Below are 20,534 nucleotides of genomic sequence, written 5' to 3'. Positions count from 1 at the left end.
CCTCAGTTCTTTATTCTAAGTCCCGGTTCCCAGGCCCCCACAGGCTGCATGTGGTATGGAGCACAGCCCTGGGATGGTCACAAGTCCACGCATTTGCAGCAGATGGAGCTAAAAGATCTCGGATGGGCCCACCTGGGGGCATGGGGCATTCCTCCTCTGTGAGGATGAGGCTTTGGTGCTTGCAGGGACAGAGAGACAGACAATTGTGACTGCCTTCCAAGGTCATCAACATAAGTCACCATCCTGGGGGCCCGGCGCTGAGACCTCTTATCTCAGACCTCTCTTGTGTAAGAAGTGCATGGGCCCATTCCAAAGTGCTGGCATCACATTAGCCTACCAGTCACCAGGGCAAGGCTTGCATGGAACAGGTCCTCCTCATTAATCACAGCCCTCGTGGACGGTCACTGTGCCATTCTGACAAAGAGAAAAGGTCTCTCTCAGAGAGGCAAGTAGTCACAGAGGCCAAGTCTCACTGCAATACCAGTAAATGTGCAGTGAGATTTTAACACTTCACTGAATAACACAATTTTAATGTGGAAAAGAATCAAAGGATAGTAGATAATACATACCAGCCCTGTGCAGAGTACTGTGAAGGCACTCATAAGGACAAAGGTGAAAACCGGCCCCTGCTTTCTGGAGGCACCGGGTGAGCTGCTGTTGCAGAACCGGAAAAGGGAGTTTAATTACTTCGGGAAGAGTCTGTGGGGTTCTCTTAGAGAAGATGGGACATTAAGAGGACTCTGTAGGAGGAAAAGGTAGCCGCTCTGATAGACAAATATGTGGTGAAGAGCGTCCTAAGCAGGCAACAGCTTCCTCCTAGGCCTGGAGATATAAGAGTGCACTTTTAGGGAATGATGAGAGACTCTGTGACTGACACACGACAAGTCACGGAGAGAGGAGGCATAATCAAAGAAAAGGCTGGAGATCTTTTTAATTTTTTTGTGTGCGGTAACTTGAATTTTTTCTTATTTTGTAGTAACTTGTATTAATCATTAGGTATCCAGGCAGTGGCTGATGTAGAAGTCCTCTAGGAACCTGTGACCTCTTTGGAAAAACCATCTTTTTTGCAGGAAATAGTTGCTCTCACTCTAGTTATAGAAGGTGGGGCACTGGGCAGTCAAGGGGGAGAAGGGAAGAGCAGGCTTGGAATGAAGAGACTGGTTCTGGAGTTGATGTCCTACAGGCAAGATGGGTAACACTACACACACAGCAGTCAGGACTGGAGTAGTAACTGAGCTCACTCAACAGAGAAATCACAGGGACTGACAACAGGGTTCCTCGTCTAGACAGTAACCACAGTAAAAAAAAAGCCAGTTCTAGGAGAAAAACCCATTTGTGATCAGGAGCTAATAAAAGTCCTGGCATACAAAGCATCTTGACTGTGATCAGGAGCTAATAAGAGTCCTAGCATAAGAAGCAGCCGTCTTAAAAAAAAAAAAAAAAAAAAAAAAGAAGCAGCCGTCTTGTCTATTTCTGCTTGCTAGTAAAAGCCACTTAGGTCCCTTTCCCTGTTCTGAAAACTCTTGTCACATCGGATAAGAGCTTGCTTTTCTAAGAAAATTGCATGAGGCAAGACTATGGACACAGTGAAACTGATCCATCTTTTTTTTTTCATATATATATGTATGTGTGTGCGTGTGCGTGTGTATATATATATATATATATATATATATATATATATATATATATACCTGCCTCCAAATTTCACACTGTATTTACAAATGTTTCTCTGGTGGCTGGGAAAACTGCCATCAAACTCACCTGAGATTTTTGGACTTAGCGTTGTAGGACCTGCCCCTCCTGCTCTATCTCCACAGGCAGAACCATATGCCTGACAGGCCAGCACTAACATAGGAGAGCATCTCCTCCAGCAGCCACCAGGACCAGGTGGCTCAGGGTGGCTTTCCATCAGTCACAAACATACCCGTTAATTAGATGGTGACTATCAACATCTCCTAGAGGCACAAGAACGCCTCCCTCTGGGGTCTTCCACCAACAATCTAGCCAATGAGAAGAGCCAAAAGATATTCCTGCTTTAGAAAATGCTAGGGGCCTTGGCTTATGCATTTGTATGGCTCTGGTTCCTGCTAACTTCCATCCCAGAGAGCTCAGCACTTCCCTTCTCCACCAAAGTAGGGTATGGTATGTTGATGCAAGAACTAGAGACAAATGGAAAATTCTAATTTGTCGATGTAATGGTTTCTGCACATCACTGAACCTTCGGTGCTATATATTTTTAAAGATGATGTAAATTGTATTCTCTTTATGATTATTAAAGAAAGTGACAGAGGAGATTTGAAGTTTCAGGACAATGCCCTAAATCTGACTCTCTCTGCTAGGTAAGAGTTCCCTAGAAGGATTCACCAGGACTCATCTGGCATTGAATGGATAGAATAGGTCTAGACATCTTGTTTCCATTTATAAATGAATCCCTAGAAGGATTATCCTTGAGAAACTGGAAAGAGCAAAGTTCAAACCCAGTGGTGTGACCTTGGGAGAGCTACTTGACCCGTGGAGGCCCAGCTGTCACATCTATAAGCCTCAAAGAATGACATACTCAGAACATTGTTTTAGCAATTATGTGAGATAAGGTATTTGAAAATAAAATAAATTTAATGCCCTACAGTATATGGCACATAGTAGGTGTTAAGTAAATAGGTCTCACACCCTAGAATACAGAGCTAATGGATGGATGCCAAAACCCAAGGTGATGTTTAAAAGAACATTTCCTACTGGGATGATGAAGGCTCAGAGGTCTTTTCATTTCAAAAAGAGATGCTTGTTTGTTTGCTTGGGGCAGGGGTTTGGGGGCCACATGGCCTGAGTAAAGGAAGCTGAAAACTCTATCCCCCAGAATGGGATGGCACTTAAGACATGAGAGTTTTTGGAAGGTGGGTTCCCCTTTGACATAACCAGAAGCCTTCTGCTGGATAGAGAAGGGCTTACTCAGGAAGGACCACGCCCTTAGCCCGGGATGACTTTGAGAACAATCATAAAGAGACAACTTGGCAGGGATGCTGCATCATCAGAAGAGGGACAGGACATTAAACTAGTTGCTCACTTAAAACCTATTCAGCCCTGAAATTCAATGTCAACAAATGTCCACACCTAGTCCCATAATACAGTCCCAGGATAAGAAAAGGAAAAAGAAGACGAGGAGGAAGGCAACCCTGGTGGCTTAGTGGTTTAGCACCGCTTGCAGCCCGGGGTGTGATCCTGGAGACCCGGAATCGAGTCCCACGTCAGGCTCTCTGCATGGAGCCTGCTTCTCCCTCTGCCTGTGTCTCTGCCTCTCTCTCTGTCTGTCTCTATGAATAAATAAATAAAATCGAAGAGGAGGAGGAGAGAGGAAGAGAAAAATTAAACTAGATTACAGAAAATGTTACAACCAATATAATTTATAGCATTTGCATTTTAAACATTTCTTCTTCATAAAATGTCCAAAGTCACCACAATATCATTAACAGATAATATAAACTGTTACTACCTTTTCTCAAGAGTTGTTACTGAAATAAGCATGTTTATTTAGGTCTAATTCTTAGTCTATTTCATAATAAACTTATTTATTTATTTATTTTTAATTAATTAATATATTTATGATAGTCACACAGAGAGAGAGAGAGAGGCTGAGACACAGGCAGAGGGAGAAGCAGGCTCCATGCACTGGGAGCCTGACGTGGGATTCGATCCCAGGTCTCCAGGATCGCGCCCTGGGCCAAAGGCAGGCGCCAAACCGCTGCGCCACCCAGGGATCCCTCATAATAAATTTAAATATATGATTCTCTACCTAATAGAAAAACAGTATGCCAACAACAATCAAATCTTAAAAATTCAAAAAGCTTTGGTGGGGGTACTTGGCTGGCTCAGTTGGTGGAGAACTCGACTTTTGATCTTGGGATCATGAGTTTTAAAAATGTTTTAAAAATGTTTGTTAGGGCCCATTGATGGTTAAAAGCTGAATAAAGATTTTTTTTAATACAAAAAATTTTGGGATTACATATCCAAGGGGAAATAGTACTTTTCTTATATCCAACTCACTTCATTTTTTTCCACTGTCATATTTTGATGGCTGAGTTTATAGTGAGGGACATTGGTATCATTAGAAGGACTCAGAGGAGCGCTTGTGTGGCTCAGTCAGTTGAGCATCTGACTCTTAATTTTGGTTCTGGTCATGATCTCAGGGTCATGGTATCAAGCCCCACCAGCCTTTGCACTCAGTGGGGAGTTGGCCTGAGATATTCTCCTCTCTCTCTCTCTCTCTCTCTCTCTGTCTCTCTCTCTTCCTTTGCCCCTCCACCTGTTTGTGCACTCTCTCCTCTCTTTCTTAAATAAATAAATCTAAAAAAAAAGTATACAGAATCAAAGAAAAAGGTACCAACGCTTGGGGCTTTAGAAATGCTCTTCCATACTGGAACACCTGAGTGGCTCAGTTGGTTAAAATGGAAAATAGAGTAATTTCAGGTTCCTCAAAAATGGCTGCATCCATGAGGAGAGGTAATGATGCACCACAAGTATCAGAAACTTTCTCATGGAGAGGCTCCTAACTCTGGGAAACGAATAAGGGGTAGTGGAAGGGGAGGTGGGTGGGGGGATGGGGTGACTGGGAGACGGGCACTGAGGGGGGCACTTGACAGGATGAATACTGGGTGTTATACTATATGTTGGCAAATCAAACTCCAATAAAAAATATACAAAAAAAAAAGAAACTTTCTCATATGCACAGATGTGATGTAGATCAGCAGTTCTCAAACTCTTTGGTCTCAGGAACCCTTCTCATAATCATTGACAAGTCTAAAGAGATTTAATTTATGCCAGCTATATTTACCAATATGCACCTTGGGAGAAATTAAAGCTGAGAAAAATTTAAAACAAAAGAAATGCAAGCTTGCATTCCTGTTGTATCAGAATATCTCTCATCATGTAGCTTCTGGAAAACCCCACTGTATACTCTTGAGAGAATAGAGTCAAAAAGGCAAATATCATTATAAAATAGTTCTAATTTCATGGACCCTCTTGAAAGGGTCTCAAGCACCCCCTGGGCTCCCTGCATATACTCTGAGAATTGCTTGATACAGACCAAACCTGTGAGTTTTCAAGTCTCCTAAAGGCTCCCCAGCTCGGGCTCATCAGGAAAAGAGGTAAAATGGCCTATGCCTATGCCTTCCCCCTCTTTCTAGATGCAAATAGTTAAAAAAAAAAAAATTAAGATTTATTTATTTATTTATTTATTTAGGGAAGGTGTCGGAGCAGAGAGAGAGAAAGAATCCCAAGCAGACCCCTCACTGAGCACAGAGCCCAAGTGGAGCTTGTTCCAAGACCCTAAGATCATGACCAGAACCAAAATCAAGAGTCGGACACTTAACCGAGTCACCCAGACAACCCTTAAAAATTTTTTTTTACATTTTATATATGAGGATTCTAGGTTCATCTTCTTTTGAATATATAATTGTATGGCAAAACAAAAACAGTTTTTAAACCACTAGTAAAACATACATTGTGGGGTACAGTGCATAATTAGAAGAAAAAATATATGGTCTTCATTTGAAATATTGAGATTAAGGATCAATGCATTAGTTGTCAGAGCAGTACATACATTAAGTTTCTTAGAAAAAAACAAAAAGTATGCCAAATGAAAAAAAGTTCATGAACTACGTGTTAGCACAAAGAATGACTATATGTAAATGTATTTATTCAGAAACTACTTACTGAGTATCTACTAATGCCTTCTCTAGGCTAGGTACCGCATATATGCCCTTTTTGATAATAAAAAAAAGTCAATGAGTCATTTTGAAGGTTTGTAAAGGCAGAAGGGAGGATGAAAGGCAGTAATGTGCACAGACTCTGCAGGAGCACTGTTGTAAACTCGGCTCTGTGGCAGTTTTCAGAGAGGGAGCCTCCAGCTGGAAGCCTGAATGCCACTCACTGAAACTGAGGGGACAAATTTTAACTGTTCTGTGCTTCAGTTTCCCGAGGAATGCCTAATTATGACTCTCTTTTGGCATAAAGAACAATACGGCTATCAATATGAAAAAAGTCTTGGAATTAAAGCCTTCTGATGATGAATTAAGACAAGGTAGTTTTAATTTTTTTGTTGTTGAAGAAAACATACATACAGAAATATGAACATAAGATTATCAGTGTCCAGATCAAGAGTTAGATCACTACAAAACCTTCTCTGGCCCCCAGTGGTTACTACCCACCCCAGGGGATGCTGCTATCTATCATGGCACAGATTGGCTCCTATCAGCTTAGATGACTTTGCATGCAAGATACACTCTCTTGTGTCTGGCTTCTTCAGCGCAACATTACATTGTGAGACCCAACCACACTGTTGGATGTAGCTAAAGACTATGCATTCTCAGGGCTATGGAACACTTCACTGTGTGAACATGTCACAATGAGTGTCACATTCTGCTCCTGAGGTTTTTGAGTCATTTTATATACAGCCTTTTAAATACAGAAAAGACCAAAGATTTTCTCATATCCAGAAGGATCCACATATGAAATTCACCATCTCCTTTCTACCTGAAATTGGTCTGATCAAAGGAATTTTTGGTTTTCCTCCCGTGTCAGGATTAGAGATGGTCTAACCACAAATTAAGTATTAACAATTTTGACTAAGAGTTAGGGAAAGAAGGGGGTGGTTAATATGTTGGCAGTTGGCTTTAGTGGACTCTTCCTAGTTTCAAAGGAAAGTGATGGGGACATTTCTCAAATAAGGCAGCATGTCTGGGCTTCTTACAGGAACAGCATCCCGCACCCAAAGGGTGCCAGTCAATGTCTGGTGACTGATGAACAGAGTAGATGGTGGGTGGAAGGGAGACAGCACCCAAACAGGATACAAAACAAGCACACCTGAAATCACCACTTTACAAAATAAAATTATGTTTATTACAGAATAACACAATTTCTTATTCATACATCCCACCTGTGACATTAATCAGAGCCTTCACCTATGGGCCATATGTCATCTTTTCCACCCTTAGTAGTTTATAGATTTTTTTTTTTTTTTTTACTTTGAAGTGTTAGAAAAAGAACCAGAGCTGCCCTAAAAGGAATGAGGAAGTGAGAGCTCCCCAGTGTCTGGCTGGCTATGTCTGGGTGACAACCCATGATGTTCTTTCCGGTCTCAGTAATATTCTGAATTTCCACCTGCCCGCCCCCTCTCGTTTATAATGCAGAACACGTGAAGTTAGAGCAGTTCAGTCTTCCTCTACCGGTGGATTAGTAGGAGCAGAGTGTTTCACTGTTTCTCCCATTTTGCACGGTTCCCTGGAGATAAGAGAACGCTGGCTGGAGGCTCCCCGAGGGTAAGTACCATAAAATAACACAACTGGGAAATTAGCTAGCTAGCAAATCACTGGTCTTTGAGAGCACCTCCAAGAGAAAACAGCTGTACCCCTAAACATGCAGCAAATAAGGTTATAAAGACTCTGAGCCCTGAAAGCTCTCCTTCAGTGTGAAGCCTGCACTCTTTTAGTAAAGGAATTCTGTCAATATTAACTTTGTTTTATGTTTACTGCAAGTAGCATCCTGAATATAAGTTTTTTTTTTTTTCCTCTGGGGGTAAGAGGAGCTAATCCTTGCAGAGCACATAATACAGTACCTGACACATATAAGCTTCCCCCCGCCCAACCCCGAAAACATTAGTTATCGTGTGATTGTTAGATTATCTCTTGATGGGACGGCACTAGATGAATAACAAAGTTCGGCACGGTGAAGATATCAGGTTTAAATAATTTAGAAATAAGTGTGTTCAGGTGCTGTTCTTAATAGCCGAAGACATCTGGTAACATATCACAGACTTTAAATGAAAATTTTTCTAATAGTTTCAGACTTTGTGTTTTGGCACTGAAATTGGCCAATTTATCATGTGTCTCCCTCCTCCCTCTCTCCCATACGACTTCTCACAGGCAGAGCCAAGGCCCCACGGGAGCAAAATTCATCCCTGGACAGTCAGCTCAACTCTAATGAAGTTGATAAGCAGCTGCAATGTTGTACGTACCCCTCTTATATAACATAATTCATAGTTTCCAGGGTAAGAGTCAAACGATCTTTACCTAATTTAATTTTTTCTCTTTCAGTCAAAAACACTAAATGCCAATAATATGGAGACACTGATTGAATGTCAGTCAGAGGTGAGAGCAATTTTAAAAACTTTTCATCTGCACTATAAGAACATGGAAAACTTTGTTTTCATGGAATATTTTCAATTATGTAATTATCAGAGTAGAAAATTAACATCCTAAGTGTAGCTCATTAAAAACATTAATTGGGACCTTATATGATGATAATCAAGACTTTATTATTGATTCTAGAAGTTAGAAAAAAATCATTGGATTTGACTAATTTTTAATATGAGTAAAATGTTCTAAGTGTATTTTGTGAGGAAAGACTGGGTAGATCTCTTCAATCATTTTTAACTAAAATAAATATTTTTTTAGGGTGATATCAAGGAACATCCTCTGTTGGCATCATGTGAGAGTGAAGATAACATTTGCCAGCTAATTGGTGAGTTTTGAAAACATACTGGTCTTTTATGTAAATGATAACAGCAAATGTTCTTGGTTTACAAAACCACAGTACTTTACTCTACTAGGAATTCTTTTTTTTTAGTGTTCTTTTAAAGACCGCAGAACATTAACACTTAAATGGTAGGCAGACTCTAGCCCTGTGGGCACCAGGTCTCTGACAGAACAGATCCTCTCTACAGCCAACCCTCCAGTTCTCTGAGGAGTTTTTGGTGGGGTCAGATCTCTGAGCCACTTCTGTTTTGTCCATTAAAGCAGGCATACATATGAAAAAGAGTTCCTTCTCCCTTTCTTCCTTCTCTCTCATGAAGAATGAATGTAGGAACCCATGAGGCAATTGTTCCTGATCTCAAATTCCCAAGAATCCTACTGTTCACTCTTCACTGTTTCCATAATGTATGTCTTATTACATAACCGCGACCCAGTTCTCCCAAACTTTGAGGACAAGCCACGTCTCTCTGCATCCTCTTCCACTTGCTAGGGTAGAAACACACAGCAATGCACTTAGAAAATACAGCTTTGGGGGATCCTGGGTGGCTCAGCGGTTTAGCGCCTGCCTCTGGCCCAGGGTGTGATCCTAGAGTCCCGGGATCAAGTCCCACATCAGGCTCCCTACATGAACTTGCTTGCTTCTCCCTCTGCCTGTGTCTCTGCCTCTCTCTCTCTCTCTGTGTCTCTCATGAATAAATAAATTCTTAAAAAAAAAAAAAAGAAAGAAAGAAAGAAAAAAGAAAATACAGCTTTGATATTTAGGGGGAAATAAGGCAAATAAAGGGAGAATAAAAAGAAATAAGGACACATGTGAGATGCGATGCCCCTTGCACACACTTGTTCAGGGTTTTGCAAAGATAGAACCTCTTGCTCATGTTTTACTGATAATTCCCAACTGCCCGGTCTCGCTGCAAGCCTTCACACAGGAATTTGTGTCAGCCTTGTCCTCCAGCAGCCACCGGGGAAATCCTGAAGGAGGCTGCAGACTGACCGGTGTAGCTCCCCCTAGTGGCTGCTTGGTGCTAGTGCGGCTGCAAAGGCGTACTGGTTGGCCCCGCTAAGGACCTCCAGGATGATCCTGAGCAAGATTCTATTCTCTTCTGTGGCTCAATAATTTTCTGCTGTGTTTATAGACATCTTCTTTATTCATTCATCTACCAATGAACTCTTCGATTGCTTCCAAATCTTGGCTATTGTAAATAATGCTGCAATAATCATAGTGGTGCATATAATTTTTTGAATTGTTTCCTTTTTCTTTGGCTAAAACCTAGCAGTAAAATTACTGGATCATATAGTATTTCTATTTTTATTTTTTGAGGAAACCCCATACTGTTTCCTATCGTCACTGAAACTAATGTAACATTCTATGTCAACTATACTTCAGTTTTAAAAAAAAAAGATCTTGAGCAAGTTACTTCCTCTCCTTTTAAGTTTTGTTTTCTCCATCAAAGGAGAAAATTAAAATCTATTTTGCAACAGAAATACCTACCACAGTTATTAAGGTCAGTATATTGAGATGGTTGTTTGTGATCGGCTCAGCTAGGTTTTGCTGATTTTCTGCAAAGAGCCACTAAAGAGTAAAAACAGGAAAGGTGGAGACTTTGAGGAACCTTGGTGTTGATATTTAGGGGCTGGTTGCTCCGGTAACCATGAACCATATTTTTGGGTTCATTTTTGTAGATTAAAATTCACACCCTGGGATCCCTGGGTGGCGCAGCGGTTTGGCGCCTGCCTTTGGCCCAGGGCGTGATCCTGGAGACCCGGGATCGAAATCCCACGTCAGGCTCCTGGTGCATGGAGCCTGCTTCTCCCTCTGCCTGTGTCTCTGCCTCTCTCTCTCTCTCTCTCTGTGACTATCATAAATAAGTAAAAATTAAAAAAAATAAAATAAAATTCACACCCTTTGCTTTCTCGGTTTTTTAAAATTATCTGTCCCCCACCTCCATGGCATACCATGGGTGACATTATGTGGGTGATACTACCCATTGTCGTATATGGATCTTTATTAATAAGTTAATCTAATTTTTCTCTTGCCTTATTTTCTTGGCTGCAGAAATTAAGAAGAGAAAGAAGGTGTTGTCTTGGCCATTTCTCATGAGAAGGCTTTCTACTGTGTCAGATTTTCCCGGGGCTTCAGAACCAGAATTGAAAGTGCCACTATTTGATCAGCCCTTGTCAATCATCTGTGGTGAGGACGACACACTCCCCAGACCCATTCAGGTAGGTGTGCGTGTACTCCGAAACCTGCTTCAGGTTTTTGTCAGATGTGAAAAATCCCTGGGAGCTCTAAATATCATTCTCATGCTAAACTCACTGGGGCCAATCCAGTTTTTTTCCACTTTTGGAAATGGTGTTTCCACATATGAGTGCAGTCAGGAGACTACCTGGTTGCTGACAGTCTAGAAATTAATTATGCTTGCTCTCCATCCCTCCATCCTCCTGATTTCATGGAGTTAAGAGTGCTAAAAATGTGTAGCTTCTGAAAAGTCATGATCAGAAATCCAGTGTTTATATGGAATGACTTGAAAGGAGAGAGGCCTGAAATAATTTTAGAATGTACAAAATTAGAACTTTCCCAAGTTACCTCCTCTTAGAAAAACAGCAGAGTTGAGGGAAACAGTTGATAGAAATGGGGCTATAAAAAATGGCATTCATGATCTCTTGTTAAGACCATGTTGGTATCATGGAGAACTAACTTTTATGGAGAGGATGCTCTATGATGGATGAAGTTTGCCACTATTCCTATGCACCGTTTTAATACCTAAGCATAGAATTTTCATGTAGTAGTAGCAGCACATGGTTTCATATTCAAAGTAAGGGTAACCTTTTCCTATTCATACCTCTCTTTCCAACAGGATATTCTCACTATTCTGTGCCTTAAAGGACCTTCCACCGAAGGGATATTCAGGAAAGCAGCCAATGAGAAAGCCCGCAAAGAGCTAAAGGAAGATCTCAACTCGGGAGGCATGGTAGATCTGAAAAGTCTCCCCGTGCACCTCCTGGCTGCAATCTTTAAGGTGAGTTAATAGCATTGCTACCAAATAATCTCCAGTGATATTAAGTCTCAGAAAATAAGAAATGGCTCTTCTCCCAACAAATCAAAGTAAACTGACCTTGGAGTTTAAGTTTTTTTAGTTAAGCCTTTTATCTTCTTATATAAACACTTCTGTGTCTCTGATCTCAGATTCCAACAGAAAATGATACATTAAATTCTGATGAGGAAATGCCAAGTCCATGCCTATTAAGCTGGTAGCATCTCAGATGATGGCCTTACTCTGTCCGTTGTTAGCAAGTTGCTGAGAGAGATTTCCCTAGAGCAGTCAAATGCAGGAAGGAAGGGGGTGCAGCCTATGGTAGGATGATCAGATGGCCCCTGAGCTGGACCAGACAAGGGGAAGACAAAGATGCCAGCACATTATATAATGTAACCAGACCAAACCATTCACTTTTCATCCTCCAGGACTTCCTCAGAAGCATCCCACTGAAGCTACTTTCATGTGACCTGTTTGAAGAATGGATGGACGCCCTGGAGAAGCAGAATGAAGAGGATAGAATTGAGGCCCTGAAACAGTAAGTGGCCAGAGTCATTGCCAGGGCCCAGGCCCCCGTGGTTTCCGTCTTTTGATCTTCACACAATTCCCTGAGTGTTTCAGGAAAATTGAAGTGTCTAGGGAATCAGAGTGGAATTATTTGTCTACTCCCAGAATAAAAATCATGAGGTACCCTGGACATTCCTTTTAAAGTAGTTTTAGCCAAATGAAAGGAAACACTTTTTCAGAGTAGAAAGTAAATTTCAATAGTCACAAATTCCAAGAGGTGAAGGAGTATAAAAATATAAGTAGTTCAAGAAGATATGAGACAAAAACCATAGATGAAAGACTCAAAACAGGCTAAATTGCCAAGTGTAGGAATTTGAGGTTAACCTAATAGATGTGTGTTCTGCAAGGCAAAAACTCCCTCATAAAGCATCCCTTAAAGCATCGTGGAACAATCTGGAAAGGATTGTTTTCATCATAAAATTCCATAGCATATTTCATGTCTTAAAATTAATCAAAATGAAAAAAAATTAATCAAAATGAAAACTATATAAAAACAAATTCCAAAGACAACAAAAACCAATTACATTTGTAAATGACCTGCAACCTTTCAGCAACTAGACAATCTCAAACACCTGACTTCAACATATCAGCATTTTTGCTGGATGCAAGTCTATTAGGATTGTTCTACATGGCTAAATACTTACAATGAACAGGTTATTGAATTAAGGCATTAGAGTATCTGTCCCAAATTGAAAATCCTAAGATTACTGCAAGTTTCTTCTTAAAGACATAAAGTTCTTTCATAATACCAACTTCTTATGAGAAGTGAAAATGGCCGCTATATTAGATCACCATTGCATATTTTGAAAAAGTGAGGCTTCACACATCTCTTTTTTTTTTTTTATCATTAGTACCAATGTTCCCGATCAAGTGCTGACTTGACCATATTTATGAACATGCCCTTAGAAACTGATTTCTTCTCCATAAAGATTTCACAGACTGGTATAAAAATGGGTCATTTTTGTGGGATGATCACAGATCAAGAAAGGCAAATGATTGCGCTCCCAAAATATCAGTCTTGCAATTTTAGAAAGACATTCTGTGTGGCTACACGAGTTACTCTACAAAACAGTTTTCAAAATGTATTCCACAATGGAGTTTGTTACAGAAGTTAAAGATTCCTAATTTAAGATCTATACAAACAACAGGCCCTGTATTGTTGTCCTAATTATAAAGACCAGTGTCTTAGGTCTTTAAGATCTCATGGTTAACCAGTTTCATTCCACATCAATTGCCACTGGAAGTGTCTGAATGAACATTTCACCATCTTACCAATAAGAATGTACCTTCCTCATTTTGAAGGCAGTCTGCGTTAGGCAGAAATTTTCAACTTGCTCCACTAAAACCATTAGCCTCCTCTAAAATCAGCTTCCCTGAACCTCATTCCAGGGTTGCAGAGAAGCTCCCGCGGCCCAACCTCCTGCTGCTCAAGCACTTGATCTCCGTGCTCTATCTGATCAGCAAAAACTCCGAGATCAATAAGATGGATGCCAGCAATCTAGCTATCTGCATCGGACCCAACATGCTGACCCGAGAGAATGACCAACACCTGTCTTTCGAAGCCCAGAAAGACTTGAACAACAAGGTTTGTTCCAGTCTACTTCTGAGAAACTCCCAATTTATAGAAAAGCCCTTTGGTTGGGTTGGGTTTTGTTGTGTTTTTGTTTTTGTTTTTTTCATTTATGCATTGCACTCTGTCAGTAGTTTGGGAAACTGCTTATTTACATGAAAATTTTAGTTACTTTAGAGGTCTTTTTTTTTTTTAAGTTCTCTAAAAATGCATGTCTCAAAAATAACTTTAATATATATGACTTTTACCCATTTTCTGTATGCCGTTTCCAAACACATAAAGATCTCTCGTTTGGCACATCCCTAACAGCAGACCCTCATTATATCCCCATTCTCTTCCCTCTTCCTTTAAAGAAAACTCAAAATGCCTTTAGGCTGATGACTTGCCTATTCTTCCTCACAGGTTAAGTCACTGGTGGAGTTCCTCATTGATAACTGCTTGGAAATATTTGGGAAGAACATTCCCACACACCCCAGTACTGCTTCTGATGACTCTCTGGAACACACCGACAGTTCAGGTACAAAATGTGCTCTCGAATGATTATGATCATGGAGGGAAGTTCATGCCAGTCTGCCAGTCCATGCCAGTAACATAAAGTATCTCTGATATTTGAAGCAGAAGTCACCTGCACAAGTCACCAAACCAAATCCACAGGACACCATTAACATGGAAACTTGCTCTCAAATTTTCCCACAGTCTCCTCATTCTGCTGACACTCATTCAGCTTCCTTCTGAAACAGGAAGAACTGCCAATCTCACTAAGTTAGCTTTAGTTAGAGGGTTGTTTCCACACAGTGGGATATGGGTCCATTATAATGGAATGGATCCAACAAAAGAGCCATCCAAAAGATTAATTTTTAAATTTAAGATCAATAAATGTTCAGTGAAACATTGTTCTCTTTTCTCGTTCTCATTCTCTTGCTCATGTTTCCCTTTCCTACTTCTCTTCCACACCTTCTCTCAAACTAAGAAACAAAATTTTAATGTGACAAATTTCTTTCACATCAAGTCCCAGAGTAGCTTCACCAGAGTCCCTAGCACTATACTTGATACAAGTGGGGTGAATTGTACTATATATAGTTTATTTTTCAAAGAAACTGAATCAAAAACTCAACTATCCCTTCACTTCCTCTAGACCTGTCAATGCTGCAGAATGACTCAGCCTATGACAGCAATGATCCTGACGTGGAATCCAGCGGTGCCACTGGCTCCCCAAACAGGAGGCCCCAGGTGCCCTTGGAGACGGCTGCCAGCTGGGAGTCCAGAGGCCCACAGCTTGCTTGGGAGTTGAGCCCGGAGCCCATTGTCAGCACCATAGCCGGGCTGAAAAACTCCCTCAGTGAACCAGACAGGAGCTACTCAGAGCCCAGCATGTCTTCCTCACAAGAGAGCCTGGAGAGCCAGAAAACACACCAAAAACTAACACGGAGTGAGGATGACTTCACCATGGCTCAGGCAGGGGCTCATTTGGAAAGTGAGGAGGCTGAAGACCCATTTCCAGAGGAGGTGTTTCCTGCAGTTGAAGGCAAAATCCAAAGGCCACAGGACCTGAAGGTGAAGAACTCAACTCAGGGTTTGGTGTCACTATGGGGACTAATGCCCAAAGCCACCTCCAGTGGCTCTCTGGATGCTTCCTCTGACAGCTCACCCATGGCTTCTCCTTCCAGTCCTAAAAGAAATTTCTTCACAAGACATCAGTCTTTCACAAAGACAGAGAAAAGTAAGCCCAACAGAGAAATCAAAAAACACTCCATGTCATTCTCCTTTGCCTCTCACAAAAGAGTGCTTACCAAAACCCCTAGTTGCGTGTCTGTGAAATCCAAAGGCTTTACCAGAGACCAAGTAAAGAAAGGTTTTAAAAAAGAAAGCCAGCTTGCTGGGCGAATCATTCAGGAAAACTTGTCTGAAATCCAGGGCCAAACTGCTCTAGACTTTAGCTCCAGATCCTATGCCCTCTCAGTCGAGGATGTGTTCCAGCAAGTGGACCAGAGAAGCCCTGGAAGTCCGCCATCTTATGAAGAGGCCATTAGGTGCCAGGCATTGGACCTCTCGGCCTATGGGGGCCAAACAGTTGGTAGCATGAGGGCTAGAATGCTCAGCCAGGACACTGAACTACCACCTCTCCTACCTTTTCGTCATGGAGGGAATTCAAGAAATATAGGCAGTGAAGAGCCACTTGACGGGCACAGACTATCTCCCAGGACTGAGAGTTGGGAACAGAGCAGGACTGTCCATGCTTCTGCAGAAACAATAGGACAAGTGACTGTTACAAGGAGACCAGAGCTGTACCGCCTAAGAACTCTATCTGAATCAAAACAGAAGAGTAGGCTGGACCACCTAGTGCAGCAATGTAGTCAGCCGGTCTTTGAGGCTGACCAACTCCAGTATGCTAAAGAATCCTACATTTAGGAAAGCAGACTAGACACTATGACATGGCTTGTGGTATCTCTGTAAATGTAGGACTGTATAAAGAACTGCTTTAGAATTTGTTTTCTAAAAAGTCATGAATAAGCTCCATTCAAGAAGTTGTGTAGAGCCCTCCTCAAGGGGGCTAGCTGCACAAGGGCACTCAGGCAGTGTCTGTGCCTGCCTAAATTTGTGCAACATGTAGCAAGTGTATAAAATGTACTAGAGGCAAGGTATCAGGTGCAAAGATGTCTACATGAGTATGTGAATATTTGTTTGTGAACTTGTGGTCAACAGCATTGCTGTTCTCTGCCTCCTGGGCACTTTTCTATGTGTTCAAAGTGTTCAAAAATAATTTTTCTTCTACTTTTATGTTGCCTCAAATCTCATGCCATTTTTCATATTTTCCACAAACCCCATTTAGAGGAAAATGTTTAAATCTCTGTTAGAACTTTATGTTCATAAGCAGCTTTGTGATAACTACTTACCATGGTAAGATAACTACTTACCAAAGAGCAGACTGCAAGGAATAGACTTCAGTGTTTGGAGTTATCAAAGGCATTACAGACTCCAGTAATTGAAAAGGCCACCGTTAAAATTTATGAAAAATACTTAAACAAATATGTCCTTTCAACCATCTCATTTTCAATTTGGATAGATTAGCAAAAAATGCATTACATCAATATTAACTGATTTATAGCACTTTGAGTTTCTTCGTGGCTCAGTATGTCTTCTCCAACAGTGTAGAGGAAATTACTTTATATGCATTGGGGATCATATGTAGAATTTCAATGTAATCTCACTACAATAAATTGCCTTCCTTGTTTCAAAGTAAAAAATGTTTATTCTTTACTGATATGTTGCCTTTTCTCCCTTGATTAATAGAAACCCAAGAAAAGCACTCACACATTGCTTCATTCATGATCCCAGGGTCCTGGGACTGAGTCCCACATCAAGCTTCCTGCTCAGTGGGACTTCTCCCGCTCCCTCTGCCCATCCCCCCCACTCATGCACGCGTGCATGCTCTCTCTCTCTCTCAAACAAATAAATAAAACCTTTAAAAATGGTTAAAAAATAGTATGCAAAGACAGGGTAATATAGCCAATATTTGTTTCTTTATGAATTAAACTCTTCAGTACCTTTACAAACCTAATTTTTATGATGTTCAGGTTGCTTATTCATAAACACAATGGTAAAATATTTGTCATATATTTGAACTTTAATGTTCAATGACTAAGATATTTAACTAGGACCTTAGAGATACTTCTATTTTCCTTATTTTTATCAACTTCTTTCATAAAACACTGTTTTTTATTTGTTCAAGAAATATTTTTGCATTGGCCAATCACTGGATGGCAAAGGCCTATTGTTCTTTTCAAAAGAGATTTATTGGTAATGTGGTACAAAGTTAAAATATAACCCAGATTCTTCAAGGTAGCATGCTCACACCTCATGTCATTAGAAATAGTTTATTAAGCACACCAAAAGTGTGCAAATTTCAAGGGGTAGACACTCCCCTCTGATGACTAACTTCAAAAAAAGCAATCCTTTTCCAGAGTTGGACACAAAATAGTAATTGTTACAATTTTTAGCATCTACCATGTGCCAACCACTGTTCTAAGTATTTCAGGACTAAAATAAGCATAGTGACTTCCTATTCAGAGTCAGAATTCTCATCAATAAATAACTAAGACTTAGAAGCCTCCAATCTATTCTACTTTACCACTGACCTGACCTCTGTGGGACCCAACTCAGATCATGATAACTTGTCCTAGATTTCCTTATTTTAAGGAAGTCTGAAAGTCTTCGACCTATTACATATAAGTAGTTGCTGGCAAACATTTATGAGCTTCTTGCAGTCAAGCAAATGTCATTAATGTTGCTGTATTTGAATAGCGGAAGAAAAGTTATGGTGACTATTTCAAATGTTGCTGAGTGGTCTTCCCACATCTCTCCATGGAGTCCATTGGCTTTTAGGATTGCCCTGGTTGCCAAGCCCATCAGTTGGCTAGGACTACCATAACAAAATATCAAACAAGTAACTTAATCTATAGAAATGTATTGTCTCACAGTTCTGGAGGCTAGAACTGAAATCAAGGTATCAGCAAGTTGGTTCTTTATGAGGGTTGCAAGGGAAGCATCCGTTCCAGGCTTCTGTCCTTGCTCATACACAGGCATCACTCTGGGTCTCTACATTGTCTTCCCTCTATGTATATCCATCCCTAAAATTCCCTTTCTTGAGGGACACCACCAGTTATATTGGATGAGGGCTCTAATGATCCATTTTACCTCCCTATAGTCACATTCTGAGATACTATGAGTTAGGACTACAACAAGTGAATGGGGGCTGGGGAAGGACACAATTCAACCCTTACACCAAGTTTCACAGAATAGTACTTCATGAGACCTTCATAATGCCAACAATTCTTTTTTTTGTGGGATGCCAACAATTTTTAATACTTCACCATAACCAGAGGGCCCAAGCTTATGGTAAGATTTGGATATTAAAATGATGCTCTAGTGAAGGACCCAGGAACACCAGAGTTCTTATCCTCCATGGACCTCCTAAGGACCACACATCACAAATAGGCCTGACACCCCAATGCAAGGTATATGGTAACATCAGTTTGGAAGTCAAAGGCTAAGTAGGGTCTTCGACCTAAATCCATGTCCAATCTCTAGCCTCTGAGCCACTAGGACTCCCCAGCATCCATGCATTACTTCCTGGGCCAAGTTTAAAAGGGACCCTGGCCCTCTTCCCGAATGAAAGATGAAAAAGCACATTCAATGTGCCCACTGGTAAAAACCCAGCATTCACTGCCCTGGAATCTGACTGAACAGACTAGAATTTCTTCCTCTTAGGAAAGATAGGGAATTTTCTCTCCTATAAAGAGGGAGAGAAATGGCCACTGCCACCTCCCACATGATACCCTGTGATTACCTGTGAAGATGTGCTGTGTCCATCCCCACCCCAACACCACTCAGGATGTGGTCCAGGATGTGGTCTTGTGGATGTTAACCAAGGTTGGGTGCTTATGCTAGAGTTCAGCCAAATTGCAATCACTTTCAGAATCTAGCAAATACGATACCTGTGTTACATGGGGCCCCCAAGCAGGTGAAGTGGCAGCCATGGCCTGTGTGCTAATAAAAGAAATAATAGTTAGTGGCTACAGTGCTTCCCATGACCATAGATGAGAATGCCGAGAGCAATAAACACTATTTATCCTAATGCACTATTAAGCAATAAATTCTAGCTGCATTTTCCTGATTGTGATCTCACTGGAAGGACCGCCATGCCCTTCCTCTTGAAGGGTCAAGTAGACAGAAACCCACATCAGATGGGATCTCACATATTTTGAGTTTCTTTTTTAATTGAATTATGTAAGATCTTAACTCTTTATCTGCAAGGGAGAACCACTGAGGAATAAACTATAAACATTTTGCTAGAGATAGAAGTGAATCACTTTTTTGGGCCATATTTTATATCATCTACTCCAGAGTACAAAGTAAATGTGAAGGAGGAAAAATTGGTGGGATGAAGTGCTGCCCTCCTCTACTATAGACTACAAAAAGGAGCCCCTGGGAGACAGCAAACCTGCAGAGTGCAAAGTCTTGCCAGAAAAAGGAAATGCAGAATGATACCATCTCTGTAGGAAAGGAAAGACACTGTGTTGGCACAAGGGTACATGACCCAGTTCACAGGGCCTGAGTCCACACCCCAAATGGCCTACCAAGATCAGGTACTAAACTTGTCTGAGCCTCAGTTTCTTCATCTGTAAAATGAGAGTAATCACAACACATCAGTTATGGGATGCATGTAATAGAAAATCAAGATAACAGAGTCTTAAACAAGAAGAGGGTTGTGTTCTCCATTACCAAAGAGCAGGGCAACTGGGTGGTTCAGTTGGCTAAATGTCTGCTTTTGGCTCAAGTCATGATCTCAGGGTACTGGGACCAAGTCCCACATTGGGATCCCTGTTCAGCAGGGAGTCTCTTTCTCCCTCTCCCTCTGCTCCTCCCCCCTGCTTATGCTTGCTCCCTCTGTCTCTCAAATAAATAAATGAAATCTTGAAGAAGAAAAGAAGAAAGAAGAAAGAAGAAAGAAGGAGGAGGAGGAGGAGGAGGAGGAGGAGCGGGGTAGGGGAAGACAGGCAGTCCAGGGCTGGCATGGCAGCTCCAGGACATCCCAGGGCCCTCAACTCATTCACAAGAGCCAGTTTCACGGGTATAGGACCTGTGCTCTCATAGATCCCCATGCTGAGAAGGGCCCAGCACTGAGGTTAATGCTCTGCCATTGGCATTTCTTGTTATTAGTAACTATTGAACAAAGGCCCCTTACTTCCATTTTGTGCTGCCTCCTGCAAGTTGAGTAGCTCATCTTATTCACACTTTGTGGTCTTCCATCATTTCTATTGGCAAGAACCTCCTCTTCCAGCC

General features: G+C 41.2%; 1 protein-coding gene across 1 annotated transcript; it reads left to right on the top strand.

The window, feature by feature from the left end:
- The first annotated feature begins 6,929 nt into the window (after positions 1–6,929).
- On the top strand, positions 6,930–16,918 carry LOC121484555 (T cell activation RhoGTPase activating protein). The gene is made up of 10 exons (XM_041743960.1): positions 6,930–7,310; positions 7,914–7,997; positions 8,085–8,138; positions 8,445–8,511; positions 10,576–10,742; positions 11,378–11,539; positions 11,983–12,092; positions 13,511–13,706; positions 14,094–14,208; positions 14,827–16,918. The coding sequence occupies exons 2-10, from the start codon at positions 7,971–7,973 to the stop codon at positions 16,098–16,100; spliced, it is 2,172 nt and encodes a 723-aa protein (XP_041599894.1). The 5' UTR covers positions 6,930–7,310; positions 7,914–7,970; the 3' UTR covers positions 16,101–16,918.
- Positions 16,919–20,534: the final 3,616 nt, after the last annotated feature.

This window comes from Vulpes lagopus, chromosome 2, assembly GCF_018345385.1.
Source record: "Vulpes lagopus strain Blue_001 chromosome 2, ASM1834538v1, whole genome shotgun sequence".
Taxonomy (NCBI): domain Eukaryota; kingdom Metazoa; phylum Chordata; class Mammalia; order Carnivora; family Canidae; genus Vulpes; species Vulpes lagopus.
Note: the sequence above shows the minus strand (reverse complement) of the source record. Positions and strands in the feature narration are given on the sequence as shown.